Raw genomic sequence first — 18,559 nt, 5'->3', positions numbered from 1 at the left:
ATTAAGGAGCCCGCCTGCTGCAACTAAGACCCGGCGCAACCAAGAAAGGAAGGAAGGGAGGGAGGGGGATTAAAACAAAAACAAAAACAAAAACAGAACCAAATAGCCTTCCTTTTAAGACGTTTTCAAATCTGTTCTTCCAAAGTTGGCATATGATTTTTCCAAAGTTGGCATATGATTTTTTTCTGCAATAGTAGGTTGAATTCAACAGCAACTCTTCATAAACATTCAGTGCGTGCTGATTTTACACACGGAGATACAAGAGTCAGAATACACATCTCTTTCCCCTGCAGATGTTTAAGTCTTCTAAGGAGCATAGGCGTGCCCTGTGAGCACAGGGATTTTTGTCCATTTTGTTTACTTTGTTCACTGCTAAATCCCCAGCTTTGAGAGCAGAGTGTGGCACATGGCAGGTGCTTCCTAAACATTTGTTGAACAAATAAACAACACACAGACATATGCTCAAGGCTCAGGATGGCTGCATAGAATGTGATGGGTTCTGCTGTACATCCGTGGATCCCCACCAGGGATCTCGCTTCACAGTCGGAGGTCTCAGTAGGGGTTCCACGTAGGAGTGGGCAGGACGTTGAGGAGACCCCAGGTGCTCAGGGTTGGCAGCATTGCCTCTGCCTAAGAGCGAGCTGTCAGGCCGTGAGGCCCAGTGGGCGCAGTGGCAGGAAGAGGCTGGTGTCAGACAGGGTCTGTGTCCAATAGGACCTTGTAGGGCAGGCCCGGGAGCTGGGATTTGATGCTGCAGCCAGTGGGCTGTTGGGGAAGGACCTGAGTGGGGTGGTGACAGGAGTAGAGCCGTGCTTTACAGACTTGTCCTGGCGGCAGTGAGGGAGGACAGACTGCGTATGCTCCAGAAAAGCCTCCCCCTTTACCGGACCCCTGCCTCTTGGGGTTGGCGAGCTTTGACTGGTTTGAAGCCCATTTTTCCCTGCTCGTGTGCGGCTTGGCTGCCCCGCAATGTGGAGGAGCCCCAGTACTCTTCCTGGCAGCACCAGGACGCACTGCAGATTCGCAGAATGTGCCCATTGTTTGTTTTTAAAGGTATGTGTTACTAAAAATGACGCAGCCTGAAGGTCAGGACCTAACCCTCCTGGGGCCAAGGCTGGGAGCATAGCTGGGATGGCAGTTCCTGAGTTAATAGCAGGTGTAGCTCAGGTAGATGTGGCTGCTCCCCAGGTGCTGACGTGGGCCTCGGGGATGCCTTTGAAATTTAATCGAAACGGGTTTAGGAAAAACCAAAATGCTGAGGGGCTACCTCAAATAGCAGACGTGACATTTCCTGGTGGTCCAGTGGTTAGGACTTGGCGCACTCACTGCTGTGGCCCGGGTTCAATCCCTGATCGTGGAACTTAGATCCTGCAAGCCACACAGCGCAGCCAAAGAAATAGAAAACAAAACAAATAACAGGTGCTGGACTCCTGGACTCCTCAGGCAAAGACAAGTCACCACCTCAGCACAGCTGGCCTGTTCCTGGACCTTGAGGCTGGCGGCAGAGGACACCTGGTTTCCCCCGTGACACTCTAGTGGAGCCTCCTCACGGCGTTGAGCTTGGAGCTGTGTGCCTGTGGTGCCAGGTATTGGGGAGATGGGGGAAGTCGAGGGAAGCAGAAGACAGGTCACAAGACAATGGGAGAAACCAACTCTGGGGAGGGGAGAGCGCTGACCAGGTGCAAAGGGCATGGTCTTCAGTTTGTCACTTGTGGGACATTATTTTTAGGATGATTTTTTTTCCCGCTTTGGAAAAATGTTTATTTCTTTTAAATCATTAAAGTATACCCGATCACTATAGAAAATTAAGAGGGATAAACAACAAGGTCCTACTGTATAGCACAGGGAACTATATTTGATATCCTGTGATAAACCATAATGGAACAGAATATGAAAAAGAATGTATATATATGTATAACTGAATCACATTGCTGTACAGCAGGAATTAGCACATTGTAAATCAACTATACTTCAATGAAATAAATTTTAAAAAATAAAATCAGAATAAACCTCAAAAAAAGAAAATTAAGAAAATAAAATATTAAGACTTTTGAAAAAAGTTGATTTTAATGATTTAAAAACCCCACAAAACCCGATTCTTTCTCTCTCCCCTTCACTGTCTTCCACAACCTTTCTGCTTGACAGGAGCCTCCTAGATGCATTTCCCAATATCACACGTGCTAAGAATGAAGTCAGATCTGTCCGTTTGCAGTTCAGGTCACTCTCTTAGTTACAAGACCGTGTCCCAACTGAGCATGAAACTTAAAAGTGCGTATTTCCTGGCAGTGGGTAGTTTCTAACTAGAATGTTAACTTTTGAAACGTGTGTGAAAATGATGTAGAAATCTACATGTAATAATTTTTATGCTTGGACAGCATTTATTTCATTTTCTGACTCAAAATTATAAAATACCAGTTTGACTCATGTTCCTAGCAGCTGTTTTATTCTTAAAGGGCCAGATGTAAGTATTTTCGGCTACCTGGTGACACAGTCTCTGCTGAGAGCAGCCACAGAATGACAGACAAACGGATGTCTTTCTGTGTCTCCATGAAAGTTGTAAACACAGGCAGCCTGCCATCACAGGGCAGAGAATTCTGTGTTTCATTTGGCTCTCTCCTAGTATCTAACTCATGCTGAGGACAGATCGCATTAATTACAACGGCTGCTCTGCTTCCTGCAGGCAAACTTGACATGCAGTGAAAGGCACAGATCTCAACTGGATTTCAGTGAGCTTTGGTGCGGACACTTGTGAGACCACTCTTGCATTTAAATTAAGAATATTCCTGTCTCCTAGGAGGTCCCCTTACCTCCCTGAAACAGTCGCTTTTCTGGTTTATATCACGACCTTGTTTTTCCTGTTCCTAATATTTGTATAAATGGAGTCATTTTGTGTTTCTTAGCTTGTTTGCGTAACACATTGTGTTTGAGATTTATTGATTTCATTGCTTTGTCAGTATGTTATCCTTCTTTTCTTGGTAAGTAGTGTTCTGTATAGAGTAGACCAGAAATTGTCAGTCCTTCTGTCGGTGGCCCTGTGTGGTGGTTGCTTTTCTTAGAGCTCTGCGCTGCCTACTTCACATAGGGTGTCCGTCTCTCCCCCACCCCTGCCTCGCTGTGCGAAGCCGTCCTGTTTGTCTTGCTTGCAGCACAAACCGCACAAGCCCAGGTTGATCAGTTCCTGCTTCCAGGAGTCTTGTGTATTTTTTAAAAAGAAAGAGGAAAAGATCATCTGTTACCTCTGTGCTCCCCACTTCCAGTGGCCTTCATTCCTTCTAAAGACGCTGGTTTCTATCTGGTGTCATTTCCCCTCGGTCCAGGTAACTCTCATTGGTGTTCCGTGAATTTTAGGTTTTTGTGATGGGTTCTCTTAGTCTCTGTCGGAAAATGTCTTCATTTCAGCCTTTGTTTCTGAGGGGTGTTTTTTCTGGAAATAGAATTCTGGTTTGACAGGTATTTTATCTGAGCGCTTTCAAGTTGGGCACCACTACCCTCTGGGTGCTGTGATTTCTAACGAGGAGGATACGGCTCACACGCTCGCTCCTCCGCAACGCGTCCATTTTCTCTTGATCTCTGGTTTTCAGCAGTGTGACTGCTGGGCCTGGGCGTGATTCTGTCCATATTCATTCTGTCTTCTGCAGCCAGGTGATCTGCAGTGGGCCTCTGCTGCTCCCATCACGGTGTTCTAGGGGAGCTATGCTCACCCTGATTTAGGGTGTCTTCCCGCCCCAACACTCCCCGGCATCAGGGGTGGTGTCTCCTGCCCAGCACCCGGCGTGTGTGTAAATGCTTTTGAACCTGTGATCCTGGGGAAGGGTAAACGCCCTTCGAGACAGACGTGTGTCCTGTGAACAGAGTCATCGTCGTTGGAGCCCCAGCAAAGCACATTGAAAGTCGTCTTTATTGCTTGGGTGTAGGGTTGCACTGTCGCTGTGCCGGAATCCCGTACCCGCCAGCGGTGACAGGAGGGAGGTGTCTTCCTCGGGGAAAGTTTGTATCTGATGCAGTCAGCGGGCTCTCCTCATCTCAGTGGAGAAACTCACAAAGTAAGGGATCTCGTTTCTCTGTTCTTTGGTATGAAGATATTATCAGGGTCATTGTTCCGTATTACATGGGAACCTAAGATTCCAGTTGGAAAAACCCTCGGAAGCCAGAGCTAGTGGTGCTTAAACCGTGATCTAAAGTAAGAAGAGTGACTGACGGGGGACGACAGTGAGTACACTTGGAGGGTTTATGTCAAAAATGCTATCACCTCGTTCACAGCTTTTCCAGCAGCTTTTCGGGGTGGGCGCTGTTGCTGCTGTCTGGCCTAATTGCTTCACATTGCAACAAATTTCTTTGGATTTTGCCATCTTGATTGGAAATGCATATTCACAACATTTCTTGCCCACGTCTTCGTTTTGTATTTGTGCAAAGTTAACTTTGAGGACCGAAAAAGAGTCACAGTAACTAAGCCGACACTTGCCCACAGCACACAAATGTAAGTGCCTGTTCACAACACCCAGCTTCCCTAAAATAATTCACAAGAGAGCCGTCACTTGACCCCTGGGTCAAGGGTTGTGCCTGCTTCCGTAATTAAGTCAGGTTTATGGGTGCGCAGTTGTGCCCATTCTTTTAGACATTGTGTGCTTCCGTGCTTCAAAGGCAGAGCTGAGAACTTGGGGCGTGGAGACTGTCTGTATGGCCCACAAGACTGAAATATTACTGTCTTGCCCTTTACCAAAAAGCTTGCACACCAGCTTCTAGAGTAATAATACTTTGACGAATAGCACCAAAGTAAGCCTTGGTGTTAAAGCCTGTGCTGACTTCTACTGCCCCCAGCTTGCTCTTTCCTGGTGTTTGACTTCTTGGCTTAGACATAATTAACTTAGGCTTGAGTTGTCCAGACCCATCGCTGTGCTGTCAGTGATTTCATTAAAATATAACGAAGTTTATTTAGTCTCTCGCTCTTACTGTTTGTGATGTCAGAAAACTCTAATGATTGAAAATTGGGTTGGAGGGAGTCCACATGAGGATGTTTGCTGGTTCTTAGGAGAATTTGGAGTTGACTAGACCCTGGTTGGCTGGATCCTCCGTTAAGGTCCCTTTGATTGGCTAGTAGCCAAAACAGATCCCCAAATGGACAGCTTGCTCTTGAACTCTGATGAGAAGGGATTCTGTGGGGACTGTTGGAGACTTGCCGGCTGTGAGAGGGAAGTTAGTGCACGGGAATGTGGGCCAGACTCCTGGGGCTAAAGGACCTTGTCGGCCAGGAAGGCTGCGTTCTCAGTACCCGCGACAGTCCGACATGCTAAAGTCGTGTGTCCTGGAAGTGACTTGTGACAGAGCCTCTAGGAGGGCAGACATGCATCTGGAAGCACAAGAACGACAACTTTGTAGTTTTTATAAAAAAAGATACATACATAGATTTATAAAAAGTTCATGCAGTGCAGAAAAGGCTACAGAAGAAAATGATTTTAAAAATCAAGCAATAGTATGGGAGTAGGTAAAGAAATGGTAGACAACAAAGAATAAGTCTTTTTTTTTGGCGGTGTGTGGGCCTCTCACTGTTGTGGCCTCTCCCGTTGCGGAGCACAGGCTCTGGACGTGCAGGCTCAGCAGCCATGGCTCACAGGCCCAGCCGCTCCGCGGCATGTGGGATCTTCCTGGACCGGGGCACGAACCCGTGTCCCCTGCATCAGCAGGCGGACTCTCACCCACTGCGCCACCAGGGAAGCCCAGAATAAGTCTTTTAACCTCTACTCCCTGGTTCTTCCCAGAAACCAGATTACCAGATACTTACCTTCCGAAGATACTCACATCGTCTTTTATTTTTATTACTTTTTAAAATTTATTTATTTATATTTTATTTTTAGCTGCATTGGGTCTTTGTTTCTGCGTGCAGGCTTTCTCTAGTTGTGGCAAGCAGGGCTTCTCTTGTGGAGCACGGGCTCTAGGCATGCGGGCTTCAGTAGTTGTGGCATGCGGGCTCAGTCGTTGTGGCGCACAGGCTTAGTTGCTCCGCGGCACGTGGGATCTTCCCAGACCAGGGCTCGAACCCGTGTCCCCTGCATTGGCAGGCAGATTCTTAACCACTCTGCCACCAGGGAAGTCCCCACATCGTCTTTTAAATAGAAGCGTTCCAGTTTCCCTCGAATTTGGCAAACAGAAGATCACGGTGATACTAATAAAACTGCTGCTCTCTCACCACGGCAGACCCGCCCCCTTAACCAGGGGCGCCCGTGTGCCAGGGGCCGCTGGGGCCGAGGGGCTGCACACACTTGGCCCACCCGTGTGCTGACCCGCCGTGGGGGCCAGGAGGTTTGCGGTGGGCTTGTTGCTGGAGCTCCTGCCGCCCCTCAGTCGGGATCTTGCATTTCTGTGGGTTTGTCGCCTGCCTGCAGACCTGTTGCCCCGGCTTCCATTGTTGATGACTTTCCTCTGGTTCACATCTTCACTGGCTGGATTTTATCACCAAGTTGTTTCTTCTGGAAGCTCTTGGTTCCATACGTTCTTGAATCCACATGAGCATTAACCTGTTCCTCTGTGTGGGGAGAACTTGCCTGATGGTGTCAGTGTCCAGGCAGAATGTCCCGCGTTGCTCCACCACATTCTGGCACCGAGTGTCACAGGGTCGCGCCACACCTGGTGGGGGAGGGAAAGCTGCCGGGCACTAAGGACTGGGTATGCAGAACCTGCTTTTTAATCCCCGGGATTGGGAGATGCGCGTATCGTTGAACAGGTGTCAGCCTTTCAAGTTTGGTCATAGTTGCTGGCAGTTCACTGAAACTAAGAAAATTCATTCTGGGGCTTCCCTGGTGGCGCAGTGGTTGAGAATCCGCCTGCCAATGCAGGGGACGTGGGTTCGAGCCCCGGTCCGGGAAGATCCCACATGCCACGGAGCAACTAAGCCCGTGCACCACAACTACTGAGCCCGTGCTCTAGAGCCTGTGCTCTGCGACAAGAGAAGCCACCTCAACGAGAAGCCCGCGCACTGCAACAAAGAGCAGCCCCCGCTCGTCACAACTAGAGAAAGCCCGCATAGCAACGAAGACCCAACGCAGCCAAAAATAAATAAATATTTTAAAATATAACAAAATATACAAAGCATTCTTAAAACTCAGCAGTAGAAAACAACAACAAAAAACAGAAAAGAAAATTAATTCTAAGGTTTTGAAAGTCAGTGATCTGTCTGTACCTGTGAACAAGCAGGTGATGAACCACAGTGACTAGCTTACCTAGTAACTAAGCCAGGTGTGTGCTGATTTTTCTTAGGGTGGTTCTGTCCTAGACTAGGAAATGTTGCCCCTTGTTGCAAGAACGTCTGCGATCTCTGGTGTAAGCGGTGCTGGAGAATCATGACTTAAATGCTAAAGTTCCACAGGGAATTCTTTTTAGTCAAATTAAGTAGCGGACTGCCTCTAGACGTCTCAGGTAATCATATAGTTCTATAAGCAGATACAAAAGTATTTATTGATATTTTCCTGTGGATGGGCTCTAAAGCGCTATTTAGTAGGCACTGAGTAACTGAGAATACAAAATGATTTGTCAGAGTTGTATTTTCCATAACAGTACCTAAGGACCAAAAAAATTACTTAGCCAAGTAGTAATTAAACTTGACGAAGTCATGGTACTTCCGTTGTGGAGTAAATGGACGAAATTCCTAGCAATGGAGACTTGACGAGAATATGTTCCATCATCAACATCACTGAGGGTCCCTGGGCTCTGTGCAGCCCTGCCATGGGGCGGGGGTCGGGGGGGTCCTTGTGTCCATCCAGGTGAGGAGGGAGGCTCCAAGCACGGCAGCGACTTGGCCACGCCAAGCAGCTGGAAGCTGTCGGAACTGGGCTTGAGAGTCCTCACACCCTGATTGCAAAGCCCACCATCTCTGGGACTGAAGGGAGGCGTGTTTCATTTCCTGCCCTCAGCTCTACACCACCGTCTCTTATGCTTCGTGCCGAGGTGGCTGACCTGGTGTCCCTCAGCCAGGAGGCCGCACCCTTCGGTTTGGGTTCAGGTCCTGACTTCACCTCTCTGTGTATGTGTCTCTCTGTCTGTGACATAACTGTTGGAGTGCCTGTGTCGTGAGGCTACAGGGGGCCAGGGGAGCCCAGCCCCTGCGGAACCCAGTCTGGAGGGAGTTCATGTGTGTGTCCTGTGTTGTGATCAGAAGTGACCATGCCACCTGCAGGAGGGGGCACGCCTGGGCCACTCCCCCGCAGGCCGGGACACCACCACTCCTCTTGTCACATCTTTTCCTGTTTCTTGATTTCTTTCCACGTTTTGTTGAAATACTCCTCAGATCATTGTTTCATTGAAGATGCGCGAGCAGTACTTTTCCCAGACTCTTGCGTTTATACGTTCTTCTGACTTTACACTTTGTTGATAGTGGAATCCTAAGGTGAAGCTCCTTTCTTCTTAGAATTCGAAACGTGTTTTGTTTGGGGAAGTTCTTAGCGCCCAGGATGTAGAAGTATGGCCTTGGTGCTCTACCTGGTGGGGCCTCAGTTTGCACACTTGTGTCTTCTTTCAGCTCTAGTTTTGTTTTCAGTTGACTATTTTTTCTCAGTTGCCTGTATTCTTTGCCTTTCAAATTCCTGCCTGGCAGATTCTCTCATTTTCTGTTCTCTCTGTGCTGGTTCTGTTCAGACGCTTCCTAAACTGTGCCTTCTCTGTGCTCTGGCCTTCAGCCGTTTCAGGCATGCCGTTGTACCCGTCTGCCTCGTTGACAACTTCACTGCTCAGATAGTGATTTCCAGAGACTGTCTTATCCTTCTGTGCCCCTTTTTCTTCACAGCTTAGTGTAATCTCAGTCTCTAAGGACAGCAGAACTATTGTTTAAGGCAGTTTTAGGTTTACACAGAAATTGAGGAGAATGTACAGAGAGTTCCCTTGTACTCCCTGCCCGCCCCAGTCTTACAGTCTATTAGCATTGGTGTGGTACATTGTTTTGAGTGATGCTCCAGCACTGATACAGAGTAACTCAGGTCTGTAGTTTACATCAGGGCTCACTCTTGGTGTTGCACATTCTGTGGGGATTTTCAAACATACAATGACATGTATCTGCAGTTGTAGTATCAGAATAATTTCACTGCCCTAAAAATTCTCTGTGCTCTGCCTGTTCATCCCTCCCTCTCCCAACCTCTGGCAAACACTGATCTTTTTACTGTCTCCATAGTTTTGTCTTTTCCAGAGTGTCAGAGTTGGAATCATATAGTCTGTAGCTTTTTCAGATTGGCTTCTTTCACTTAAATGCATTTAAGGTTCTTCCATGTCTTTTCATGGAAAACACAAGTTTGCTGAATAATATTCCACTGTCCGGGTGCACCACAGTTCATCCGTCACCTGCTGAAGGACATCCTGGTTGCTTCTGAGTTTGGGCCACTATGAATATATCAACTTGTTTTTAAGTAGTAGCCTGTAATCACATACAGTTTATTAGATCAGTAATGAGTTTAGAAATTATGTCTGTCCTCTTTTCTTTGAACTGCATGTTATTTAGAAGTGTATCGTTTAATATTTAAACACCTGAGGTTTTCATAGGTATTTTCCTTTTGGGTCTCTAATCTGTTAGGGTTGGGGACACACCGTGTATGATTTCAGTCCACTTAAGTTTGTTAAAACTTGTTTTATGGCCCATCGTGTGGTATGTCTTGGTGATTTTTGAAAAGTGTAAGTTCTGTGGATGCGGGTGTCATAGAGGTAATCGGGTCATGGTGGTTGATAGTGTTCTTTAGACCGTCGGCATTTTTCCTGATTTTGTGTGTGTGTCCTGTCAGTTTCTGAGAGAGGGCTGTTAAGATTTTTGTGACTGTGAAGTTGTCTGCTTCTCCCCTTATTTCAGTCAGCACTTGCCTCATGTATTTTGAGGCTCTGTTTTTAAAGTGTCTCTCGCAGACAGTGTCTAGTTGGGTCTTGCATTTTTTTATCCATTTTGACAATCTCTTCCTCTTAATGGAGTTTTTAGTCTATAGAGATTCATTTTCATTTTCCCTTCAGCTTTGTAGCTTTGCCTCCTTACGTCTTTATTTAGAGGTTGCCCAAGGGACTACAAAACACACACTTAAATTTTATCTGTAGTTTTTGACGTCTCCTCTGCGTTCTCCTTGTAGACTAGCCTGCCATGGCAGACCAGAGACAGCGCTCCCTCTCTACCTCTGGGGAATCCCTGTACCACGTTCTGGGGCTGGACAAGAATGCAACCTCGGATGACATTAAGAAGTCCTACCGGTAAGAGGCCTGGGCCCGGGGCGGGCGGCTCCCGCCCCTCCTGTCTTTTATCTGCGCGTGTTTCCCCGGCCTACTCGCCTACTCGCTGTTTCACTGGTAGCCCTTCCACTGCATCTTTGTGTGTGTAGTGTGTCCCCGTATAGCTTATGATTATTACCTTAATGTTTTCTTGGCAACAAAAACAAAACAATAGCAGTGTGTGGGGTCATGCACACTCCCTGCCCTGGAGCAGACGGCTCGGGGGGCAGGCCTGGCTGTGCTGCGCTGTGGTGGCAGGGTCTCGCCCCCCGGGGGAGCCTTCCCGCATGGCTGAGCTTGCCCTTCCCCTGCGGTGTCCCTGAGCAGCTGCCAGAGACCGACACTGTCGTCGGTGCAGACAGTTGACACAGTCCTCTGTGTTCTCAGCTTATCTCCTTATCAGTACAATAAAATGCCTGTGCTGCACGCTCCTTGCCTGTCCCTCCATTTGGCAAATGTACAGTCAGGACGCTAGAGGGCAGCAGCGGGGCTGGAAGTTCTTGGGAGCGCCCGCAGGTCAGCTCTCACCCGGGTACTTGCTGCTCTGTGGATGGCTCAGCACGGGAGGTTTGCCCTTAGACAGTTGCAGAGATTGCTGTTGAGCCTGGTGTTCTCTAGTTCTGTGGCCGGCTGGAAAGGGAGGTGGTGACGGGTAAACGTTCCTCTGCTGGCCCTCCACCCCGGTGGATGAGCGTAAGACGTGAGACCAACAGATGGTTTTGGTTTGCAGGAAGCTGGCCTTGAAATATCACCCTGACAAGAACCCAGACAACCCAGAGGCCGCAGACAAGTTTAAGGAGATCAACAACGCCCACGCCATCCTGACGGACTCCACGAAAAGAAACATCTACGACAAGTACGGCTCGCTGGGGCTCTACGTGGCCGAGCAGTTCGGGGAGGAGAACGTGAACACCTACTTCGTGCTCTCCAGCTGGTGGGCCAAGGTGAGGGCGCAGCTCCCACTCTCGCATCCCGCCAGGTGGATCTGGGCACGTGGCGGGCTCCTCGTCCCCATAGATACGGGCAAAGGCCCGGTCCCAGCAGATCGTAGCTGGCCTGTGGCCTGCCTGCGTCCAGCCCGCGCGCACAGAGCGAGGTCTGTGCCGAGTGGTGACGTCCACAGCATTTTCTTTCGTGAGTCACTGTGGTAGAAATAGGAAATGAACTTTTTCATCACTTTGTGGATAGATTTATTTTTGTGATTAGGGAAAACTTGTTAGAAATATCTAGCTTGAGAAACTTCTGAAAAAAATATTATTGTTTTATATTGTAACATTACCTGGTTTCCTGATTCTATCCAAAGCATCTGTCGTGTGAGGCCCGAGGGTGTGGCTCACTGCAGGGCGCTGAGCTGTCGGAAGCCTGTCTGGCAGCGGCCAGTCAGCCCTCCTCCCCTCTCAGGAGTTACCCTTCTTTACGCAGCTGGTCTCCTCCTTCCTGCCCTCCTGTCCCCGTGTTCAGTGCTTTCTTTATTCTCCTTGATCTGGAAAAGAGTCCACTGCTGGTGTGAGGACCCCTCTGTGACCCTGGCGGGGGTCGGAGGTGGGCGCAGGTTGAGAGCTGCATCCCGGCCTCGCCGCACAACCACGTCCCCTTGCCCACAGGCCCTGTTTGTGTTCTGCGGGCTCCTCACCTGCTGCTACTGCTGCTGCTGCCTCTGCTGCTGCTTCAACTGCTGCTGCGGGAAGTGCAAGCCCAAGGCGCCTGAGGGCGAGGAGACCGAGTTCTACGTGTCCCCCGAGGACCTGGAAGCGCAGCTGCAGTCCGACGAGAGGGGTGAGTGTGCCCGCCGCCCGGGGCGCGCGTGAGGGGCGGGGCCGGAGCGGGCCCTGAACGTGTCGCCCTGTCTCGTCAAACAGGAGGGCACTGACACTGTGCGGGAGTGTTTGTGGTGGCGGCGGGACGGTTGAGGTGTGAACGTGGACGCCGGAGGTAAAGCAGGCGCGGAGGGCTGTCCCCGCCGCGGACTGTGGTAGCTGAGTAGGCGGGGAGGGCCGAGGGCCGAGGGCCGAGGCCGCTGACGAAGGTCATGTGGGGCGGAGGTCCTGGCAGCCTCGCCCCGCCCTGGGCGCTTGTCTTACGACCTCCGACCCCGGTCGAGCCACCAGGTGGCCGAGCGTGTCGCCCAGAGACGGTGTCAGGGGCCGAGAGGCCCACTGGCCCGACCTGAGGCCACGCGTCGCTTGCTTTCAGAGGCCGCAGACACGCCGATCGTCGTCCAGCCGGCGTCCGCCACGGAGACCACCCAGCTCACAGCCGACTCCCACCCCAGCTATCACACCGATGGGTTCAACTAAATTCAGGAGAAGCTGTGATTCGAGGGTCAGTCAGCACCCCGCCACTCGACCTTAGAATCATGGACTGTAGTCCCAGAGGTGGGGCGGGAGCCGCCCTGGCCCCGGGAGGGCAGCGCCAGCCCGCCTCTGTGCCCGCTCACCCGCCGATCCCTGACACACGAAGTGCGTAGCATGCAGTGTTTCGAGCAGTTTAGCTACGGTCTTCTTCTTCTGTTGTTCCCTTTTTTAATAGCATGTGCAGGGTTACGTTCCATGTCTGTCTGTACTGTGAGCGTGTTGCGGCCAGGCCGCATTCCCCGGCCGTGGGGCCGCCTCAGGGCTCTCGGGCAGGTCGACGCAGCGGTCGGACGGCCCGTGTGGTCCCTCGCGGTCAGGCGGGCTCGGGCTCCGTTCCCCGTGCCCATGGGGGCCTGAGGCAGGTGCTGCCTGGCTGGAGCCGTGGGGTCTGCTCCCTGCCCCGGGCCTGCCAACCATGTGGCCGCAGGCAGGGCCTCTGGACTCACCCGCCAGGAAGGAGCTGGGCCCACTCTCCCAGCGCCGGGGCGTTTCTGTGGCATTCGTACCAAGGACAGTCTGTGCGGGACCCGTTCACCTCGTCTGCTTAGCCTGTAGCAGTTGTTTCTCATGTCTGACCTGAGGCCCCCGTGCTTCGAGTGTGCTCCCTCCCGGGGTGGGGACGTTCCCACACGTCCCCAGGCCATGAGCTGGATGGATGGGGCCCCTTCCGCAGCCTCCACTCGCCCCTTCCCTGCATCGTCCTCCACATTCCTTCAGGCCCACCTGGCCTCTTGGTAATGCTCTTTGAACCTCTAAGAACCACAGATGGCAGCAGCGGCCCAATTAGTGGTGGTCAGAGGGGCTGGGAGTCCAGGCTGCCCGTGGTGAGTGGGCTGCACGGCCCTCCCCTCTGTGCTTCCCAGAGCTCTCACCCCCCCGCTTTCCTCCGACTGCTCCCTTTGGCTGTCGTTGCTGGTTTGGGCAGAGCTAGAGACGTTGGGCTCACGGAGAAAGGACCAGCTGGACCAAAGGCACACTCAGGGCAGAGGGTTGGGTCCCCAAGTGGCCCTGGTGCCCTTGGGCTCGTTAGCCCGCAGCCAGACCACAGAAGCCCCGCTCACCTCTGTCCGTGCACCGTCTGTGGGCTGTTGGAAGCCAGTCTGTCTTGTCTGCGTCCAGACCTGTGGGTGGCCCCTGCTCTGAGGACTTGGAGACGTGGCTGTGCTGGGCCCGCGCAGACCAGCACCTGCCGCGGGACCTGCGTGGCCCAAGTGGGTCTGGTTTCCCATCATGCACCTCGTGACTGCTGGGCTCCTCCGGAATGTCCCGTAGGGAAGGCCGTGGGGCAGGGGCAGCACGCAAGGAGGTCAGACGCACCAGGACACCTTCCCGAGCCACTGACTACCACCACCCCACCCCAGCCCCGCCCAGGCCCCGGCTTGCCCGCTGCCCTCACGGTGCTGTGGGGGGTGAGCGTCCGGCTCTGCAGGCACCAGGTCCGTGGGCACTTGTGGGTTCCGTTTTGTTTGGGGTTTTGCCCTTGAAAACAATCACGAAGACGGTCAGCAAGAGGGGAGGTCTGCGCTGATGTTAAATGAGGAATAATCTGCTGAGATCCGGCCTCTCAGAAGGACAAGAAATCCGTTGTTTGACCTGCCCTGGAGCAGGGAGGAGGCCAGACACTAGGACAGTCTTAGGTGCCAATTCCAGGCCAGCAAGAATTCAGCCTGAGAGCAGGCTCTAGTCGGCCTTCCTGACGTTTCTGGAAATAACTTTAGGAAATGAGTTGTTTTTCCCTAGAGCGGCCAAGCACGAAGTTCAGAGGTTGGGCTTCAGGTAGGCAGCCGCCTTCCACAGTGACCGTGTCATTGCTTCGTGGGCAGAAAACTCCGAGGCGCGTCACGCAGGTCAGGGCGGATCTCTGCCGGGTCTTTTGGTTCCCGAATCTTTCTGATCGTCCACTAGAAACGTGATGCTCCCCTGGAGGCCAGAGGGGCAGGTCCGGAGGTTTGTTGAACCCAGTCTCCTGTAGAATTTGTAAAAACTAAACAAATCGTGACGGTGATGAGAACAATCCTCAAGGCGAAGCTGATGACTCCGCGAGGGCTGGGCACCCCGAGGCCAGGCGCAGGGCCTGGACCATGCCCCCGCACCTGACCCCGGCCCTGACCCCGACGCACGTCCACTTTGTTGACTTGGAGGCAGAAACCCTTTCAAAGACTTCCCTGTCTGTGCTTTCAGGCCCTCCCGCTGACTGAAGACCTAGGTCCCTGGTTGCATTTCCCTTTTCCTTGTGTGGCCCATCTGCTTCCCTGGTGAGCGGGGTGTTGTGTCTGGAGGGCCCTCTGTTCACGTGCGCGGAGGGGACAACCCTCTCCTGCTGTGATGGGAACAGGAGCGCCTCGGCCCTCGCTCCAGGGCCACCGAGGCCAGTGCTGGGTGCCCTGAGGCTCTGACAGCGCTGCCCGCCTGTGGCCTGCCGGGAGCGTGGGAGAGGCTGCAGGGTGCAGACGGGAGCTGCCGCGCGTACATTTCTGTTTTCGCTTGGTGACGTGGTCTCTTGTCCTTTCTGGGCGTTTTTCTGTTTTCAACCTGCTGTAGACGTTACCGCTCGTGCGTGAGCTTTCCTACTTCTCCGACGAGTCGAGCAGCCAGCTCCGCTGGGGCCCCTTGGGCGTGCTGTGTCCACTGGGGCCGCTTGGGCGTGCTGTGTCCACAGGGCTCCTGCTTGGGGAGGGGCCCTGCCGGGACCATCTGGCGTATTCTAACCGCGGGTGGTCTGTTCCAGGGGAGCTTGTGCCGTGCCCGCTGGGGAGACGGGCAGCCTCCGTGGCACCTGGTGTGAGACCACCTGGGAGGGGGGCGGGCACCGGCTCGTGGGCTCTCCCTGGAGGGGCCCGGTCCGTTCTTCCCTGGCTCTCAGCACATCCCGCCAGGGGGACAGCGCGGGGGGCGGCGGTGGTGGTGAGGGGCGTGAAACAGTGACTGATGTCACTCCTTTCCCAGCGTTCTGAGCTGTGAGCCCCTGTGACACAGGACTCGCCTGTTTTGCTATCTTGGTTGTGACTCCTTCTCCTGTGGAAGTGGCAAAAGCTGCATTTTTACTGTCCTTTCAGGCGCGGTTGGCGTCGTCTCTGCTGCAGGTGTGGGCGGTGTGTGTACATATGTGTATATGTATATATCACCCAGCGGCGTGAGCGCCGCCGTCCGGGGCGAAGCGACAGTACAATAAAAGTGGCTCCCGAACAGCCTCTGGTTTCTTGACGAGTCGGGGCAGGAGCAGGGGGTCTGGGCGAGCTCCTCTGCCATGTGCACAGAAGGAAACAGCGGCCCTGTTGTGTCCCTGGAATCAGTGTGGACGGCAGGCCGGGTGCCCGAGCGCTGCCAGTGTCGGCTCCTCCAGGGTAGGGTGCAGGGCTGCCAAGGTCACACCCATACCTGGGGGCTCACTTGACCCACAGGTGAGCGGCTGGAAACCCCTCCCTCCCCTGAAACATTAAAACCAATTTTCTAAGCATCAGATACAATCAGTGACAAAGCCACGTTCAAAGGGGTCTCTGTTCTGACCCCAGATCCACCCTGAGGGTCCCCGGGGAGGAAGCGGCTGGGCCTGGGGTCCTGTGGGCAGCAGCTTTTGGTGATTTTGTCTCCCTGGAAATAAGGGTGTTTCAGGGTGGGCGAGGGGAGCAGTTTACACTGAAACATGTATGCGTCATGGTTAGAAGCTAAATGCAGGCGCGTGGACCGCGATCGTCCGTGTGCTGCTGTGTCCTGCTGCTGGGACCGACCTCCGCCCTGAGCCCACGCACACCCCTGGGGCTGGGCTGGAGGGTCACGGTGGTTTCCCATGGTGATGGTCTCTTATGTCTGAATGTTGACCTATAATAAAGATAACTTGTAAAAAATAAATGTTTTCACTGCAGGCTGGGTGGGTGCTTTATTTAACGATGCCTGCGTGGTCCTGCTTTAGGGGAGTCTTGCGCTCTGGGGGCAGCTGAGCTCGGCGGCCCTCCTGAGTCCTCTGGGGGCTGGGACCTCACTACCACCTGCCTGGTCTGAGTGTGGACAGACTCCCCTCCATTTTCTAAATACCACGACTGGGGTGAGGGAAGGAATGTTTGAGCTGGGAGAGCCACACGCCAAGGGCAGCTTGGACTGTGGGTCCTGGAGCCCTCCTGGGACACGGCCAGCAAGCCAGTGGCCAACAACCACTGGTCCCACTGTCCCCTCCTATCCACCCAGCTGACCGTCCTACCACCTCAGCCTCTGGGAACCATCCCTGCCGCCCTCAGACAGCGGCCCCTCCATCCTGCTGCTCATGAGCAGCTGTCTGGCCGGGTGAGCGGGGCTGCAGCTCTCCAGGAGAGCAGGCCAGTCCTGGGCCTGTCCTCAGCTGGCAGCACAAAGTCAGGAAGGGGCTACCGCAGAGGGCACCTGGCCAGCTCCTCTGCCCCTTGGGCAGCCCCGCCCACGTCCAGCTCCTGTCCCTCTGCCTGCTCCACCCAGGGCATCAGCGTGCAGTATGCTCGGGTCCTCACGCCTGGACACCGCTGCCCCGTCTTCCTGGGTTGTCTCCAAGCTGCTGGTGACCCGGCCCTGCCCTCTGGCATCTCCCAGGCAGGGTCCGTCGTCCTACCTGGCTCCCAGGGAGTTCTGAGATTTCCCTCCCCCCCATCACCTGGACGGCAGGGAGAGGGGAGCAGGGGACAGCCTGAGCACCACCACGGCCCCCTGACGTGGTGCCTTTGTGCCTGTCTCCCACCCGAGACAAGCATCCACTCCTGGGCTCTTGCAGGAGGCGGCATCTCTGCCTCAGGGTGTGTACGTCCACCACGTGTGCCCTTCTGTACACACCGGGGTGCTCAGGCCCTGCGGACCCTGGCGTTCGGTGGGAGAGGCCACCCTAACCCAGGAGGCCCAGGGGTCTGGCTACCTGGCACTGCAGGGCTGTAGCGAGCAGGTACCTCCAGAAACACCAGGCCTGGCTGCCGGCGCTGCCTCCCACGCCCCGGGGGCGCTGGTCCCTCGCGCTTGTGCCCCCCTCAGGTGGGGTGGGTGCTGGGTCTTCCTTCTGTGTCCTTGCCCTTAGCGAAGGGCCTGGCGGAAATGATTTGAAAAAATCTAAACAGCCTAAAAATACTAAGAATTGTGTAACAAACACCTTGAAACTCTATTCGTACATAACAAATATGGAGTAGTTTAGATTTCCCACAAAAGAAAACATGACAGTGAAGACCCACTTGTACGTCTCTCCCAGGCCCAGAGGTGGCCCACTAGGCACTCCAGCTCACTTCTGTTTGTGGTTTTAAACCCTGCCTACCAGTCTCAGCGTCCATAAATAACACGTACCACTGATTGCTAAGATTTCATAAGTTGTACAGCACTAAATCACTGTGAGTGTCCGTTTAGCGCAGGGGTTTTTTTTCTCAATCCAGGTGGCTACATCTAGGTCTAGTTAATTTCTGTACAGCACATATCATATGAATTAAACACAAGTGGTTGGTGGTCTTGTTCACTGAGGATACAGGTGGGTTTTGGTTCCTGGCTGGTGAAGCAGAGCTGCACTGCCCTCACCGGGGACCATCGCTGGGCAGGCGTCTGGAAGCCCGCCCTTGACTGGTGGCCCCAAATGCCCTGCACATCCACAGAGAGGAAGGCCCCCTTCCCACCTCCCTGCCAGCCTTATCGTCCTCACACGTTTTTCCTTATTTTCAGTATTTTCTATCTGGGATACTTAGAAATAGGACGTGACAACGTGACACCACCCCTTCATGATGCGCATTCGGGGTGGTGGGCAGCGGGACCTCAGCCCCTACTGGCCCTGGTTTAGGGGGACCGAGGGCCGCGGGCGCGGCTGAATGGCACCTCGGAAAGACTCCTAAGTCCCCCCGATGCCCCTTGCCCTCCCGTGCCCAGTTCCAGGACCCTGGCTGAAGCTCCTGGCTGAAGTCGGGGTCGTCGGGGTCGCAGCGTGCGGGCAGGGTCCTAGGCGGACCTCCCGCCCCCCTTCTCCGCCCCATTCGCAGCACCACAAGGCAGCC

The 18,559-nt window shown here is 53.4% G+C and overlaps 1 protein-coding gene across 4 annotated transcripts in view; it reads left to right on the top strand.

The window, feature by feature from the left end:
* Positions 1–16,433, top strand: part of DNAJC5 (DnaJ heat shock protein family (Hsp40) member C5) — a 30,884-nt gene extending 14,451 nt beyond the window's left edge. For 2 of the 4 annotated variants that reach the window (XM_079944431.1, XM_079944432.1), the window contains exons 2-5: positions 10,089–10,206; positions 10,955–11,168; positions 11,829–12,000; positions 12,418–16,433. In XM_079944431.1, coding sequence (XP_079800557.1) covers positions 10,100–10,206; positions 10,955–11,168; positions 11,829–12,000; positions 12,418–12,521 — 597 coding nt within the window. In that variant the 5' untranslated portion in view covers positions 10,089–10,099 and the 3' untranslated portion in view covers positions 12,522–16,433. Of the gene's footprint in view, positions 1–10,088; positions 10,207–10,954; positions 11,169–11,828; positions 12,001–12,083; positions 12,395–12,417 lie in introns of those variants that run through there. The other 2 variants (XR_013831541.1, XM_079944433.1) reach the window with 2 other exon arrangements.
* The last annotated feature ends 2,126 nt before the right edge of the window (positions 16,434–18,559 follow it).

The sequence above is a fragment of the Stenella coeruleoalba genome (genome assembly GCF_951394435.1).
Source record: "Stenella coeruleoalba genome assembly, chromosome: 15".
NCBI classification, from domain to species: Eukaryota; Metazoa; Chordata; class Mammalia; order Artiodactyla; family Delphinidae; genus Stenella; species Stenella coeruleoalba.
Note: the sequence above shows the minus strand (reverse complement) of the source record. Positions and strands in the feature narration are given on the sequence as shown.